The following is a 17,488-nucleotide window of genomic DNA, read 5'->3' as shown; positions in this document are numbered from 1 at the left end:
AAAGTGTTAGGACCTGTGAAAGTCATCATAGCCCCTGCACCAATCACTCAGACCAAAGAAAGTCAATGTGTATGTGGTGGGCTTGGAAATCAGGTGACTTTTGTGGGTAGAGGTTTAGAGTTAAAAACTATGGAGATTGTTTAAAAAAAAAAAAAATAGACCATAGAGATTGTTATCCATGACTTTCTACCACGCAGTCTCCCCCCCTCCCCACCACATGCAGAGCCTGGAAGGGTACAACAGAAAGTGCCAGTTAGGCACATGACAGACGCCAGGGGCACAGCAGTTACATGGTAGAACGAAAGACTTCCTCGAGTTCTTAGGCTAGGTGATTGGAGAAGAGTGCATCTGTCATCTGGAAAAATAATGCTGTGGAAGAAAAACAGGATGGTAAGGAAGAACTCTATGGAGGTTCAATTGGAAGCCCTCTTTTTAAATGCCCTGTGTCATTATTTTAAACAGAGAGGCAATTTCTTCACTGCAATTTGACTCTCCTTATTAAGGAATCAGAAATCTTGTTGTTTCTAGCTACAAACATGTCCCTAAACCAATAGTGAATTCATTATGATTTGTGAATCTCTAGTTAAGAGAATTCTGCCCATGCCTCCTAATTGTTTACATCTAAAGCTGTGCTTCCTTCTGTATGATTAGAGACAAGGATGAGACCAGTATGCCCAGATTTAGTTCTATTCGTACCACACTAAACATTTAGAGAATATTCTGTTGGAGGAGGGGAATGGGGATGAGTTGACTGTAACTCTGATAGAATCAGCAGGGACTGAGCCCTCCTCTATGTTGGTAGAAAGCTACAGGAACACACAAAATGGGAACGGACACAATATGATAGGCAGGGATCGCCAGCGTTCAGAGGATACCAGGAAGCATTGCTCTGACATTTTCCCATGTTGGGAGTTTGAAGACAGCATGACACTTACCATGACATTTACCTTTCCAAGTGAAAGAAGGTTATCCTGGCTCTGCACATGAGAGACGAGACAGCCATCAGAAATTAGCCTTTTTTGTGGCCAGTTTCCTGCAGGTGCGTGTAAGTCCAGCAACCAGAATTTATGAGATTCATTATTTTCAACTACATGCAAAACTGAATATCATTTCACTTCAAGCAATGTTGCTAAAATAATATCAATAGCAGGTATTTGTTTGCATATAAGTATATATGAAAAAATATATGTAACACATTCATACTTGTAAAGTTGATGGTAGTTTGCCTATTCTTAAAACATTCATCCTAAAAGACTGTTTAATCTCCAGTATGTAAATATGAAACATTGGGAAAATGCATGAAAATGTCAGTATTGTTATTTTTATTCTTTTATGCCTGCTTTTTCTCAATTTTTGGCAACAGCGTGTATTAATTTTTATAATTAGAACAAAAGGAAGTCTATTTTTTAAATTCATATATTAGATAATTTGGGGTTAGCAGAGATGTTTAATACTGTAGTCTTTTACTTTTCCCCTAATTTACTATTTTTCTATTTCTTCTTTTGAATAGCTCTAATGAAGACACTCTGGGTTATTGTTGATAGATTAAGAATAATAAACATAATTTTTAAATTACAATCTCTATAGTAGCAGTAATAGAATCTGCAACTAGAAAATTACTAATGAATGGGCCATGTAACTGTGGAATTGCATATTTTAAGTATTTCTTGCACCCAAAATTGATCTCGGGAAAATCCTAGTAAAGATGTCATTTAATAGCATTGAGTTAACATTTAATAAGAATTAGAGTGATGCTACAGCTTATAAACCTAATAAGATCTACAGAATAAAAGAAGTATGTATACATGAAATCTGTTAGGTTAGTTTTCCACAAGGATAAAAGAAACAAATACATTTTGTTCCCAGTATGCTCATGAGTGAAGTTATGGATGGCTGATTCTTACTGACCATTACACACTGAAGAAAACATTTTTCAAAAAGTTTACTTAGATCCAGACTCTGTATACTGAGAAGTAACCTGCATTTATGGCCATCCGTGAGGGGGACATGGGAGAGAAGGAAGCACACAGGCTGGCAGGCAGCTCAGCCACACACGAGCTTTGAGGCCTCGGCTAAATCACACCATCTCTGAGCCTCACTATCTACCTAGCAAAGATACTTTGTATCCCACAGAGCTTTCATTGATCGTAGAAACAAAATAGGTAAAACAGCTAGCAGAGTGCCAAGCACATAGCAGCTTCTCCAAATAATTTAGTTCCCCTCCCTCTGAGACCGACCTGCAGCCAATACCTTCTCATCCAAAGACATCTGAGAAGATCCTGTGATTTCAGTACTTTGTACTCTGTTGTTTATATAGTCTATAGTAACAGAGACAAGTGAGCCAAAATTGGGTTTTCTTAATAAACGTTGATATCACTCATATACTACCTGCGTTCCATTCATTTATGCCTGGTCTTCTAACAGAAGTTAATAAAAAGATTATTTTCAAGAATTATTATGTGTTAGAACAGCTATCATTTTATATATTTCACTGGTGAGGAAACAAAATGAGAAAAGAAACCAATGAGTATTGAAGAATTTCCTACAGCAAATCACCAAGAAAAACAGAAATTTCTCCATATGGTGATATTTTCCAGTCAAAACTATCTCAAGAAATTCAATAAGGAAGTGGGGAAAGGTGATTTTGAAGTATTATTTGAAAAATCGGCTGAAATAAATTACTGGCGGGTGTCCCAATGTGATAATCAACTTGTAACATTTCTGTTCTTTTCTGTTGCTGCTAAGAATTACATAGAAGGATACAGGCTCAGTGTAATCTAAATCCACTTATATGCTTGAGAGTGTATTTCATTATTGCCGTCTCCGTGTTGTTTCAGATAATAGATTAATACTGAGTCTTCAGTGTGGTTATATTTAGAAAATTGAGCTTGAAGTCTGGGTAATTATGCCTATATAGTTGTTACAATGTATTAAGCCACTGACTTCATAAAGGAAAAAGCTTGTATGGTGTGTTACTGTCGGCCCTGCAGAGCTGCTGATAAGCAAAGTTGTATATTTCCGTGAATTGCCAAATGAATTATCAGCCAGGTTCTGAATTCTAGAAGTGTTACCCCACAAGATATATGGACAAGTCAGAAATAACACAGCTTGATTTGAAGATACCAGGTGGAGGTGGCAATATGGTCTAAGGGAAATCTTGCTTTGATATATGAGTGTATTCATTTGATTTGGCAGTGGTTTTAGACACTCTCTCTGGAACCATGGAGATGTCATTGTGGCAGACCTTCCCATTCTGTTCTCAGACTGTACCACACTTGTAAAACAGTGAGGCTCACGGGGTAATAACTCAAAAGCCAAAAGGCTATAAAGAAAAAAAGTTGCTAGCAGGCACTAACATGGGTGTCATGACTCTTTTCAGGTAGTAGGTGTAACCTTGAAGAAAAAGTGGCACTGTCTTCAAAAAAGTGACCTGACCCTGGCTTTGGTGGGTTTTCTGCAAGAAATAAAAAGCACCGCATGTGTTTATTATACATCCTTTCTAGCTGACCACTGCTTTGTTCTAGAGTTCAGCATGAAAGGACTAATTTTTGTTTTGTTTTGTTTTTCGTTTTAGTGAAATGGCATGTCCGTTGCTAATTCTAGCTATAATAGTTGCACATGTGAAAAATATCTATATATAGTTTATGATTGGTAGCATTTCAAATAAATGGTGTATTGAAATATTGCCCTGAAATTTTTTGAGATGCTTATCAATTGACATTTTTTTCTTAGCCCAAGAACAGATTCTGAATTATTATTATTATTTTAAAATTATACCTTGTAACATTAGATTTGTTCTTTTAAATGTATTAGGAATTTAAATATAAGCATGCCACTTTGTTTATTGCTATATTATTAGAACTTCTTGGAGCATGGAAAGAATTCTTCACAAATGATTTTGCTCTTTTCAAAAAATAAGCTGCAAAGATCTTTGTTAAACTATATTTAGTCTGTAAATGAGCGTAGCTTTTACAGCTTTATCACTTTATAGTATGTAATGCTTCATCCAAATAATTTTTATATTTTGGAAAAGTGTTAAATAGTGCCATAATAAATATTTTCCCAGAATTCAGAATTGTATGCATCTCTGTTTTAGGAAGTTCACATTGCTTCATCAAGAAAAAACCTGGGATCATTATGCACCCCAATTTGTTATGCAGTAAATCATTGTTTTTTTATTTTTCCAGAAGTCAGTTATTCTAAGAATTGTGGCCATATAAACTTTTCAGAACACATATGGAAATTACTATGTTATATTGCTAAATAAATAAAATCTCACTAGTTGATATTCCATCATGGAGATAACGCATCATCATTCAGTAATGCTAGTTCTGTTAAGTCAAAACAAACCAAAGAAACTCTCAGCATTGTAAAGAGATCCACACATTTTAAAATCTAGTAACTGTAGAGAAAGTGTTTCTTTGTTTTCGTTAATAAAACCTGCCACTCATTACCTTTTAGAAAGGCAATGCCTGAGAAAATAGTTTTGCTTCCTAGAATAAACCTACCTTCTAAATACTTAAAGCCCTGTGCGAGCCCAAGATCATAATGTAATTCCATCCTTTTTGGCTGCAGAAACTATCAAGATTTATCAGTCTCTGGAATTTGACCCTCGCTCTTGATTCCCTTTCAGATAACAAACCCCACATGTCCATTTTTGTAGCTTGGCCTATGACATCCCTATATGCTACATTTGTATTTTAAGTAGATTTACAACACAGATACTCTCATATGTGCTGTTAGCATAAAATTAGTTTCTCTAAGGAGGCTTTGCCCAGAGACCTGAGAAAATGGAAGTTTTTGTTTTTTAAATGTTTAAAGATTATTTAATTTTTACATAGTATTAGATGTTTCTAATTGGGTTGGGAAGGTGATATTTTGTTTTGTGTTTTTTCCATTATGCCATGTCTACTCACAAAAACTTAATAATCTGGTAAACTAAAAAGACCAAAAGCCAGCATACCCCTTTACAGTCCAAAATTATGCTTGTATGGGACAAAAAATGTGGGGATATATGTATCAGTGCTTCCATTATTAGTCATCCTTTGTTTATACCTAGATTTATGGGATTCTCCAATTAAAAGGCATTTCTAAAATTCTATTAAAATTCTTTGGTCTCAAAAACATTGAGAGTTGAAAATTTTTTTCACCAAGGTCATACCATTTCCACAAAATACACAAGCTGGGTGAATTTCTGGGATGTTAGGCCACTGAAGAATTTTTAGAGGGTTTATGACACTTTTACTCTTTTTATGTCCAAGCCACTCAAAAATGACAGACTTCCAGCAAAATCCCTCTGTGGAAATCAGACACTAATCCTGATCCTTATCTCAGACTCCTCACTGTCACGGAAAACATTTAAGGATGTTATAGGAACAGTTAGTAAATGAACATAATAGGCAATCCATAGTGTTTTTAAATCTATACTATAAAAATTATGTTCATGTCATGTAACTTGCCTTAAAATATATTATACATATAAAATACTATGTTAAAATTAAATATATAATATGTCAGCTGTAAAGGTGAAAAAGTAGCTAACTAAAAGTTCACAAATAATCTTTTTTCAGATTTTGTGTGTTTTCTCCTCAGCCAAAAGCCTCAAGATTCACTTGCAGCAGCCTACCTCTTCATTTATGTTGGATTGCTCTTTAAACATTAGAATATCTTGTAATAATAAGTTAAAGATTTCTCCTGACACAAGTCATTGTTGATTTCACTGTTATAGGGAAAAGGCTCTAGGGCGGCAGATAAGGCTGTTGCCATGGTGATGAAGGAGATACCGAGGGAGGAGTCTGCTGAAGAAAAGCCCCTCCTAACTATGACATCACAGGTGGGCAGACCCATAGGGTTCCTGTAGGAAGCTGACATATGTTAATATATCAGACATTGTGATTTTTAACTAGCAAAAAAAAAAAAAAAAAAAAAAAAAAACCATTAACTTGAACCAATTTTTAAAAGACACAGTTTCAATGAAACAATTATACAATATAAAATGAAAAACAAAATTGCTAAAAAAAAAAGGAAAATTCCATCATTTAGTTATTTGTGGATATTAATTTTCATTACTCAACTTTAGTTTTTAAAAAATGTATGTGCAAGTAAACCATGTTGCTTCTTTATAAAGGAATCTTGTTAACAACTTTGGGAAAGAAATAACAATTAAGCTAATGGTACATTTGAACAACAACAACCAAAAAAAAAATCAAATTCCTGTGAATAAATACAAGTTCTATTGTATACATATGTCAGTTTACCAGTAGAATATCTAAATTTTCTTAAATGTTAAATATATTTATGTTGTGACTATGCATACTACATATATGTCTATACATATTTATGTGGATAACTAATTTACAGGAATGAGCCAGAAGTCCCTGAGTCCCCATGCAGAAAATGGCATTTATAACCCCTCTTATACTTAGTGACCTTGACAACAAAAATACCATCTCTATTATAAGCGCATGAGAGCCATTTTCAGCATTTATTATAACAAGTATAGAAAAAACTTTGCATTTGTATGCAAAGACATGCTGAGACTGTGAATCCTGTATGTCCTCAGGGACTTTTGAAACACCCTGTAAAATCCACATAAATATGTATAATATACTCATCACCACTCTGTGGAACTATCAGTTTTAAATTCTTAAATGAAAAATATTTTTACTTGCATTTATCTTATAATTTAGATTAGATTGTTATCTTAAACATTTCTTTTTCTCTGTAATGCAATAGTAAATGCAGTGATTCAGTTCCAATTATATGAACATGTCTAGAATTAGAAACATGTCCATTTACAGTCCTCATGAAAGGCATTTATATCAAAAGCTAAATTATGACAACTTATTTTTAGAATATCATCAGATCACATCCCCAGCTGCTGCCAACATGTGTGGATTTATTTTATTCTAAACACTGTGTTGTAAGTAATGAAAATCATAACAACATACAACAATCAAAATTGAATAATAAAAAGGTTATCAAAGATTCCTAGGACTTTGGGATAAATTTTATATTGTGAGTTTTTTATCCATAAAGAAGAGATGCTTCTTCCCAATCACACATAGTAGTAGCAGTTAGAAAGAAATTTGCTTTCTATTTACCTAGGTGTCCATTCTTTACTTAACTTACATAGTAAAACATATACAGTTTTACATTGATCTCCTGCCCTTTGTAGAATCCACGTCCAAGATATTCAGCTCACTGTTCCTCAGGTGAATGTTGTGGGAGGTGAGAACTAGTTGGGAGTTCTTGGTTAACGACAGCCATGTTCATCAGTAGATGAGAGCTACCCAGATTTGCCATTAGCAAATGCTAATGTGCTGTAACATATCATTCAGAATATCACAAGTTAGGACAGGCTCCAGCACCCAAAATTCTTTTCCCTAAACCATGCACTGCTATATGCTTTCCAGTAATCCCTTTCAAAGGTCCAAAATTGCCATTATAACCTAAGCTTGAATTTAAAATTTAATGCAAAAATAAGATTTTTGATTTTTTAATTTAGAAAAGAAATTGTGATTATTACCATTTTTTCATATTCAGAACATTTGTGTGTAGCAAGTTCCTTCTTTAATCCCTGTCTAATGTTGCACTGACTGTTTTTGAGGTACTAGTTACAATTTTACTGCATGAAGATTATGTAATGCTTTCTTTGATGCATCATATTCTTGTTGCATACTGGCTAGTTTATGAATCAGCAAACCGAGTTCTGATTCATAAAATGTAATGCACCTGTTGTGTTGATAATTTTATGGAATTAATTCAGTGACAGCTGTAATACAATTATTTCTCAGTCAAATGCAGCTTTATTAGTTGACATACTTTTTCCACTATATACAAGTGGCTTCTTCCCTGCTATGCACCAGTGGCGTGCACAAGCCAAAAAGCAGCAGAATGATCTGAAAAAGTGAGTACTTCTCATAGCAACCATAGCATCCGATCTGTGTACCATACCACATTCTTACTTGTTATCCTGTGTGAATGTATTAGTGTCTTGAAACATGTTTGTCCCAGCATCTCCTGTAAAGCCCCTTATGACATAGCACTACATACTACTAAATACATTGACTCATCCTCATCACTGGTATGTCGATGCCAGCTGCTCATTCATAGATTCCAGATATGTCTGAAGCTAATTGCTGCTCTCTCCATAGTGTCCTTAGGACAATCATAACTGGTTAAATACAAAATAAGTTCTTGAAACCCTGGGTCCCTAACTCATTTAATAACTGTTCAGTCAACAGGTTGTAAGTGTAGAATAGCTTATATTGAAGAATTTTTTTGTATTATGTGATTATTACAATCACTTTTAGAGGGATTTAGCCAAACATACTCCAGTGAAGTCATTTATAGTACACTGAACAAATCGAACTAAAACAGAAGAGCTGGCCAGGTGACCTGAATTCAGAAATTGCTGGGCCCCTGAAACTTGCTTTTTGTCTAATTTAATTCTTAATTCTGCATTAACAAACAGTATATCAAGCACTTCGTAGAAGCTCAGGTTCATGCTGTCCTAGACTAACACTTTAAGTCAAGCACTATGTAAACAAGTGTGCATTGATGAAAGGTCTGAAGGAAAAATAGTATGCCCTCAAGTCTTTGGGGAAAAAAGTTTCTCTAGGCCTGTGCTGTCCAACACAGGATATTGAATGCTTTGTGGCTCCCCACGATTGAGATGTGCTCAAAGTATAGAATACACACCCGATTTTGAAGACTTAGCCCCAAGGAAAGTAATATAAACTATGGCATTAATAATGTTTATATTGATTACATGTTGAAGTCATCATTTTTGGATATATTGGGCTAAATAAAATACATTCTTAAAATTATTTTTCAACTTTCTTCAATTTTTTAAAAGTGCTACTAGAAAATTTTAAATTATCAGGTTCTCATGACAGTTCTATTGCATAACACTCCTCTAAACTATAATAGTATAAGTTAATCCAATTTGAGGATAGAAGGAACAACTCTGTACCAAAGGACTGATTATATCATAGAAAAAATTATTTTTCTTTATGAGAATGAAATTATGTTAGCAAATATTTTTTTCTCATAAGGAACCACCAAAAGTTTCCATTATAACCACATCCCCTGGTACTTTTTTTTAGCAAGATATATCCCATTCATTTCTTGTTATAGGGCACAGTATCTTAAAACTAAGTGTTTCAGATGTCTTCTTGCTAAGGGAATTTTTTTTTTTTTTTTCAAACTCAGCCTGTGTTTCTATCCATCCCCACTCCTTAAACCCTGATACTGATACTATTCTTGTGTCTGATAAACATAAAAAGAATAATGTCCTTGATCGAAAAAACATTCTCAAGGCTACTAAATATAGCCTTGTTTGGATTCCTATTACCAACCTGAAACAATTGCTTTATGTTCTCCTGCCCGCCTCCGTGTTAGTACTACCCAAGCTGTAAACAGTAGTATCTGTTCATTTCCCCATGAAGAGAGTCACATTTTTTTAAGTCTTACTATTCTGTCAAAAAAAATATTTATAGGTTGACATTTAGATCAAGTCAAAGAGTTGAAAGTGATTACATGGTTATCCTTTACTAGAAGCGCCCCTGGGGCCCATATTAGGAACTGGGGTGGGGGGAGGGGAGCAGAGCAGAACTGTTAGTACTATTACCAGCTCACAAGAAATTAATTCTGTCGGGTGTCAGAGTTACTATGACAAAACTCTCAAAGTCTGAATACTTAAAGGATGCATACTAATGATTTAGTTAGTTGTCTTGTCTTTTCAATGGATTGAGTCAGTTAACTCAGTTTTGATAAGGTCACTATTTTGACGGGCATCGCACAAATTTCTAAACTTGCATAGGACTAATAAAGCCATAAACAAGTAGTTCAATTACAAAATTATGAATGAAAACCTACTTAAAAAATGACACATACTTTAATCAACAATATCACAAATAATAAAGGAATTTTCAAAATGCATAAAAATGTATCTGTTAAAATCATATTTATATTTTTACATAGAAAATATCTTAATTTTTTCCTATTATTTAGATGAGGTAAGAGAGATGGTATATAATTACAAATTTTTTAAGTCAACAGTTCAACTGAGATACTTGTCAACTGTTTTTTTAACTTACTAGCTTCAGTGTTTTAACTTTTAAAATTACTCTTGAAGTACTAAAATGTCTAAAACTAAACACAGAATATTTCACTTTAAACCAAAACAACAGTTTGAGATCATCAACCTGAAGTGTGAAAGTATGGGATAATGGATTATTACCATTTACAGACCTTGTTCTATCATGTAAAATGTATTTTGGTTTAGAGTTAATTCTTAGTGAGAGAAGTTATCACAAACCCTTAGGTCTGTATTTTTTAATGGAACACCTAAGCAATGCATTGTTTAAAGGTAAATAAACTTAGACTGAAGTCACAAAACAGACTATACAAACATACACTGGAGTTAAGTAACAGGCAGTGTTTAAAGGCAAAATACTCTACTTTCATCTTGGTTAAATATTCCCCTGTAGCTTAGATTACATAATAATTTAATTTTTTAACACTGAAATTAGAGAAATTCAAGTTGAACTAAGGCAAATGCATATTTAGATAAAGTTTTAAAATAGGAAATAATTTATTAAAGCTGGATGTGATCGTCTGCATTCTGCTCAATACTAAACACAGTATTGATATAAAATAAGAAACAATTTGGTCCCATGGTGGCTAATATTAGCCACATCAACTGACCAGTCTGAGTCATAAGTAAATTGAAGGCATTTGACTGAATATTTCATTCACAACCTATGATTACAAGAAAGTGTAAAGGTTCAATAGTCTGTTGAATTCTGGGTGACCGGGAAACCCCTCCATGCAAGTGCTCAACTGTCTTCTTACTCCTGCAGTTTTCTTTCGTTTCCATGCCCACTGACCACATAAGGTTTTCCCTCAAATCTTCAAATTTGGATCTCTGATTTAAAATCCCTGAGTTAGGTAGTGTCACTGGCCTCCCATTCGTATTGGTCCATTTCCTTCTTCCAAGGATGGCGTGGGGCAGACCTATGCCCTTATTTTTCTCATTAGGCATTCACTCTTTGCATCCTTGACTATTTGGTAGAAGCCTTGCATCTGGAAATGAACCTTTAGGTAACTCTAGTTTTCCAAATTTTTAAATGATGTGACTCTGAGGGAACATGGACTTAGATTTATGGTTTAAAGCCTGCCAGGAAATTGGTAGACATTTCTGAGGACCACCAGCCTCTCTGTGAGTTGATCAAACCCAGTATGAAATTGAGAATGCTCATGTAATCTTTCTTTTGTGCAATTCACCACTCAGTTGGACTATAAATCAGTCAATATTTATTAAACTGCTGCTATGAGATACAAAAGTGAACTGGATAAGATCTCTACCCTCAAAGAGGTCATAGTCTAGTAGGGGAAAAACAGGTAAAACTAAAAATCTAAAACTGGGTAAAACCTGGGAATGTGGAGATGCCGTAAGAAGGCCCTCACTGCCTAGTACTGAAGAAGGTTCCCAGACGACGTGCTGGTGGGATGGGGTCCTGAAAGAGGAGTGAGAATCCATCACCATTAGAAAGGCTTGAACTGATTCACATCCTGAGAAGAGGAATAGAGGAGGATAAGAAATGACAATTTTACATGTAATCAAGGGAGGAGACAAAGGCCTTAAAAACTAATGAAGTGGGTCATTTTAACTCAGATATGATAATCTGAACCAAACTGCAATCACTCTAACTTAATTATTTAAAAAAGTGGAAACCTTTTGACTCACCTTTTATTATTTTTTATAACATCGATATATTCTGTACTCAAAGGATGAAAGGAGGTAAGTTCACAAAGCATTTTCAAACTGAAAGAAGTAATTCTCAGAGAAAGTCAGTAAGTCATATCCTACCACTGAATAAGGAGAGAATAAATGGCATACAATTTGGAAGCAAAGCTGAGGGGAACTCTGGGGGATTCAGTTCAGTTTGCAATTGTCCTTTTTGACCTGAAAGATTTACTTATTCTCAAGTCACCACAGGAAAACCATAAATTTGTTTGAAAATGGGGAGGGGGACATGTGAAAAGCTATTCTTATCTATACAAATACAAATAAAATGGGGCTTAGTCTAGCTAAAATAATGATTCCCAAATTCATCAGTTGAAGACACAATTCAAAATTGGACTGTTTGAGATAGATATTTTTATATCCTCAGTTTCTGCAAAGTCACTGTCCCATTTGGTAGGCATTTAATGATCCTCTTGTATGAAAACATTCTATTTGAAGTTGTGAAGGATATAAGTATGAGTAGGATATAGCCTCTGACCTCAGAGCTTGTAAGAAAAGGTTTCATGATATTTCTTGTTTCATCTTCCATATCTCCCTCAAAACCAAAAAAAACTTTCAGTTCCCAAATTAGCTTTTCATGATATCTGAAATCTGGCCCTTCATCTTTTTCACCCCAGAGATCTGCCACCATCCCCCACTCCAACCCCAGCATTTTCCAACAGTCAGACTGTGCTCCACTTTGAAAGACATGGACTCAGAAAGTAGTCTGTTATTTCACCTTTGATTTGTATTTATGTAAGAAAGCCACAGAAACAGCTCAGTTATGGGAATTGGGCAGACCTAACAACTCCATCAGTCTGGGAGTGACGTGTGCTGAGAAACTGGACAGTAGGAGTGGAAGAGATGCAGGCCTTATGAGGCAAAGGAGAAGCCATGGGTTTCTGGGTTCCCGAGGGTCTCCCTGAACAACCTTCTCTTTGGAATTTCTTTCTTCCTGTGCTGAGAAAATCTGAGAATGCTACAAGAGCTTTCTTCAGAAAATAAGTCTGAAGTTTCATGAAGACAGAGGCTCCAAAAAAATCCTATTACCTTTGACAAACAGACCTGGCTCCAAAAAAATCCTATTACCTTTGACAAACAGACCTGCCTAAAAGGACAAGACCTCTCAATGAACTGTGCCTTTTCCTTTGTTTCCCATTTAGATGTCTATGTCGACAAGGGCCTTTCTAGAAATCTTTTATCAAAATCAGACTGTAATTTTTTAGTGTTTACAGCTAAAAGTATCTGCAGAGATCTAACACCCTGGTCTTCTAAAACTATAGTTAATTTAGGCCCGTTCCACACATTTACTCACAGAGCTGTGATATAGGAATAAATTATTAGTCCCTGTTTTTACAAAGGAATTTAAGTATATCCAAGATGAAGAAACCAATAAAGAAAATAAGACTTCATTTTCATTTTATATGTCTCTCAAAATACAGCCTCACAAATCAGTATTTAAAAATCTAGAGATTTTTCGGCACATCTTTTTCTTAGAACAAGTAGAAAGCTAGATGGCTATGCCCATTTTAAGAAAGGCCAATCTAAAAACTCCTGAAAAACTAAGATAGTTAATTTAGGAATTAACCACTTGCATATCATGAGTATATTTCTTCCCTTAACCATGGAAACAGAACTTAAGGAAGCCTGGATTCTAAGAGGGGCAAAATAACTGAAAGTAAATAATTGACTGCCACTGAAAATCACACTGAAGTATTTCTGAAATTAGAGAACAAGCCAATGGGAAAAGACAACTGAATGGATAGAAATCTGTTTTACACATAGACTTTCAGAAACATCTCTACTGGATACCTGTACAGTTAATATAAGTATTTTCTACTCTCCCCAATAATGCTTGTCATGCACCACAAAAGCATCCTAAGGAAATGTAAGGAAGGATGACTTGAGCTTTTTAAGAAAGAGAGGAGAGGAGAACATTTATCCACATACATACAGATCTCTGTGTGTGCACTTAATCGCATAATGCCGACTGCCCACCCTAGCCAGAAGGTGTCACCTCAGCGGCTGAGCCCACTCTTCCAGGTCTCAGTAATGTTTTATCCATGTGAAGAGTAGGAACTGTGATTCAAGAGGTGTCATTTTCCACATATTAGAATTTAGAGAATAATTCTAAAACAGATCTAGGAGAAAAAAAAAAGGCTTGAGCTTTAAAAACTGAAGTTGGCTGCATCGAAAATATGTTGACAGTGCTAAAAGGCTCATTCCCCATCCCTTGGTATTTTTTTTCTTTTTTGCCCCTCCCTATTTATTTATTTATTTGTTTATTTATGTATTTATTTATTGGTAGGCTTGCTATTCTCATTTTGTTGCAAGGCTGCATTGTAATTCACCCGATTCTGCAGTTTAACAAAGCCCTTTGATACCTGTGTTCATTTGTTCTCAGCTGGTGAATGAGCAGCAAGAAAGCAGACCCCTCTTGAGTCCCTCCATCGATGACTTTCTCTGTGAAACCAAATCGGAGGCAATAGCAAGGCCAGTAACGTCCAACACAGCCGGTAATTCTTTCGCTTTTAACTGATCCTCAAGTAGAGCTCATTTTCACTACAGCGAAATGCAGATTTTCTTTCTGTGATGCGTCTTCAGTAAGAGTAATGTTTGCAACGAAACGAAGGTTGAGGACATACGCTCTTCCACATAAACTAACCCATCGCTTTGTATTCAAAAAGAACCTGCAATGTATTTACCCGCCCAGCTTCGCTGAACAGTAGCGTGCCGTTATTAGCAATGAATCATCTCTCTCTGCTTCTCTCCATCTTTGCATCTCAAGTCATATTACAAGGAACCTTTCAAACAAAAGCATCTGCTTCAGAGTAAGGTTTTTCAAAGTTCTGGCTGGAAATATTGTGTATGACCAAAGTCGTGTAAGGTACAATGTAGGCAGCCCCTTCAAGTGGGTTGAAATGACAACATTAAAAGTCCTAGAGATTTGAAACGTTATAGAGCCAATTTCATTTTTCTGTCATGTAAATGTGTTACTTGTTTCCTCTTAAGACAGCTTATTTGAAGGGCCTTCTGTAATTAAACCTACCCAAACAGTGAACTGTCATCTGTATAGGCACGAACCTGTAGACACTAGTAAGCGTTCATCCAGGGAGCGGATGCAGAATGCCACTGGGATGAACCACGCCTCCCTTGGTCCCCTCTGCATTTTCCAATTCTCACTGATGCTATAACTAAGTCGCTTAGTCAGGGCTTACCCTGAGGGAGCTGCATAAGATCTGATGCAAACGCTACTTCCCACCTTCGGTGTCGGAGGCAGCCTTTCTGCACTGATTGTATTCTGTCAGCGTTCACATCCAAGGGCACGTTGTTCAAATAAGGATGAAAAAATGACGTTCAGAGTCAAAGAACAAAGGCTATGTGGGACTGCAGGAGAGCGTTTAATGGAGCAAGGAGAGAACAATGGTGTACTTACAGTCTTGTTCAGTGCATTCCATTTCTCCATCTTGTCCTCAGCTTGCTGTCGCCTGCTATATTTCCATTATACTTTTTAGTAAGTGAAGAAAATCGTGGGTGAAGGAAATTGTGATTTTTCTTAAATGCTAAAAATTGCAACAGCAAAAGTAATTAACACAAGTTAGAGGCACTTCATGCAGGAGTGTAGTCTACGGTCTCTGGGGTCAAACTTGGCAGCGTCAAACCCCTGCTGTGCCACTTAGCGGCTCTTGTCCTTGGGCAAGTTGCTTAACTAAGTCTGTTTGAACAGGAGCAACATCTATATCTCATAGGTTACTTGGGAAGATGAAATGAAGCAATCTATGGAAGCCCTTCCTTAACACCATGTAAGCTCTAACAGATGGTGCCATTACTGCTAGATATCAGTTTAGAAAAACAGTGTACCCAACACTTCCCTTTTCAGATGCATTAACTTTCTTTCTACCACACCGAAGCAATCATTTTCTAATTTCAACTATCACTTTGAGCGATCAAGCAAATAAAATTGTATTTGGTACATTTAAGCAGGAAATTAAGCAAGTTCCAATCCTACCAGATCAGATTTATCCTCCTTATCTATGAAACTGGAGCTCACCCCTCCAAAACTGGAGAGCTACCCTTAGAAAAATACAGAGGATACTTGTGTCTCTAATTTCAGGAAAATCCATGAGAATTGGATGCACTGAGAAGTTCCCACTGTTCAAAAAAAAAAAAAAAAAAAAGCTGCAAAGCATAGAATTCTTAGATCTTAATTCCAGTACATTCTGCACTTTCCAGCTCCCACTGATGCGAAAACTAAGTCATTTAGGAAGGGCCCACCAAAGAGAGCAATCAAAAGCCACTTTTCACCTTGATTTTTCTAACATATAAAAGAGACAAAATATTGGAGGAAAGAACTCAAAAGAATATGTAATTTCTTATGATTACAATACTACAGTATTGCCTTCCACATTCATTTTCTAGGCTTTTATGACAAAATACCATAAACTGAGTGGATTAAACAACAGAAACTTATTGTCTTACAATTCTGGAAGCTAGAAGACCAAAATTAAGGTGTCAGCAGGGCCATCCTCTCTCTGAAGGTGCTCAGGAAGAAACTGTCCTAGGCCTCTTCCCTAGTTTCTGGTAGTTCCTTGGCTCATGGCAGTGTGACTCCAGTCTTCATATGACATTCTTCCTGTGTGTGTGTCTTCCTGTGTGTGTCTGTCTCTCTATCCAGACTTCCCTTTTTTATAAGGACATCCGCCATATTGGATTAGGCGCCTACTCCAATATGACACATCTCAACTAATTCTATTTCCAACAGCCCTATTTCCAAATAAAGTCACATCTCAAGGTACTAGGGGGTTAAGACTTCAACATATGAGTTTTTGGGGGGAACACAGTTTAGTCCACAACACCCTGCAAAGCAGAGGTTCAAGAAAAATGGTATTTTGAGACTGTGTGGTTTTCTTTTCTTGTCCTCAGCACTCAGTACATCTGGGTCACACAGATTTTTATCCTGAAAGAATACTCTTGTTTGATAGTATTTTTTAATCTTAAAAGTATATCTCAAGTCAGAAACACTATATATTTTTAATACCTAAAAATATTCTTTTGAAAAAATATTACAGAACCCACTATTTGGTATCTCAATATGCAACATTATTATACATCTTTAAACAGGAAAAATTTTATCATACAAACCCCTTGGAAAGAATTCTAATCCGGTCCAATAATTTTATAGCTAAGGTTTCTGGGCAAAAGATATAGTTATCATTTTCTGTCCAAATTTTTAATAAAAAATAGTAATTTTAAATATAGCATTGTCATTTTATAGAATAGTATGAAATTATATTGAGAAACCAGGACAGTCATTTAACTCCAAGTATCTGTTACATCCCAGGTATTATTTATATCTTTAGACTTACAGAATGGATATTAAACAATTTTGGATGGGGCGCCTGGGTGGCACAGCGGTTAAGCGTCTGCTTTCGGCTCAGGGCGTGATCCCGGCGTGATGGGATCGAGCCCCACATCAGGCTCTTCTGCTATGGCTCGAGCCTGCTTATTCCTCTCCCACTCCCCCTGCTTGTGTTCCCTCTCTCGCTGGCTGTCTCTATCTCTGTTGAATAAATAAATAAAATCTTTAAAAAAATAAATAAATAAAATAAACAATTTTGGAGTAAAATATGGAAGAAAACCTGCTTCAAGTTTATACCAAATCAATCAAGAAGAAATTTGAAGAACTTTATGTTA

The 17,488-nt window shown here is 35.7% G+C and overlaps 1 protein-coding gene across 4 annotated transcripts in view; it reads left to right on the top strand.

Annotated features, from left to right (window-relative positions):
* Nucleotides 1–17,488, top strand: part of PEX5L (peroxisomal biogenesis factor 5 like) — a 220,109-nt gene that overhangs the window by 119,564 nt on the left and 83,057 nt on the right. For 2 of the 4 annotated variants that reach the window (XM_057306551.1, XM_057306550.1), the window contains one exon: nt 14,199–14,310. In XM_057306551.1, the coding sequence (XP_057162534.1) occupies nt 14,199–14,310 (112 nt within the window). Of the gene's footprint in view, nt 1–3,176; nt 3,446–5,728; nt 5,834–14,198; nt 14,311–17,488 lie in introns of those variants that run through there. The other 2 variants (XM_026498174.4, XM_057306549.1) reach the window with 2 other exon arrangements.

Source organism: Ursus arctos, unplaced genomic scaffold (genome assembly GCF_023065955.2).
Source record: "Ursus arctos isolate Adak ecotype North America unplaced genomic scaffold, UrsArc2.0 scaffold_4, whole genome shotgun sequence".
Classification (NCBI taxonomy): Eukaryota; Metazoa; Chordata; class Mammalia; order Carnivora; family Ursidae; genus Ursus; species Ursus arctos.
The sequence above is the reverse complement of the archived record's forward strand: the minus strand, read 5'-3'. Positions and strand labels throughout refer to the sequence as shown.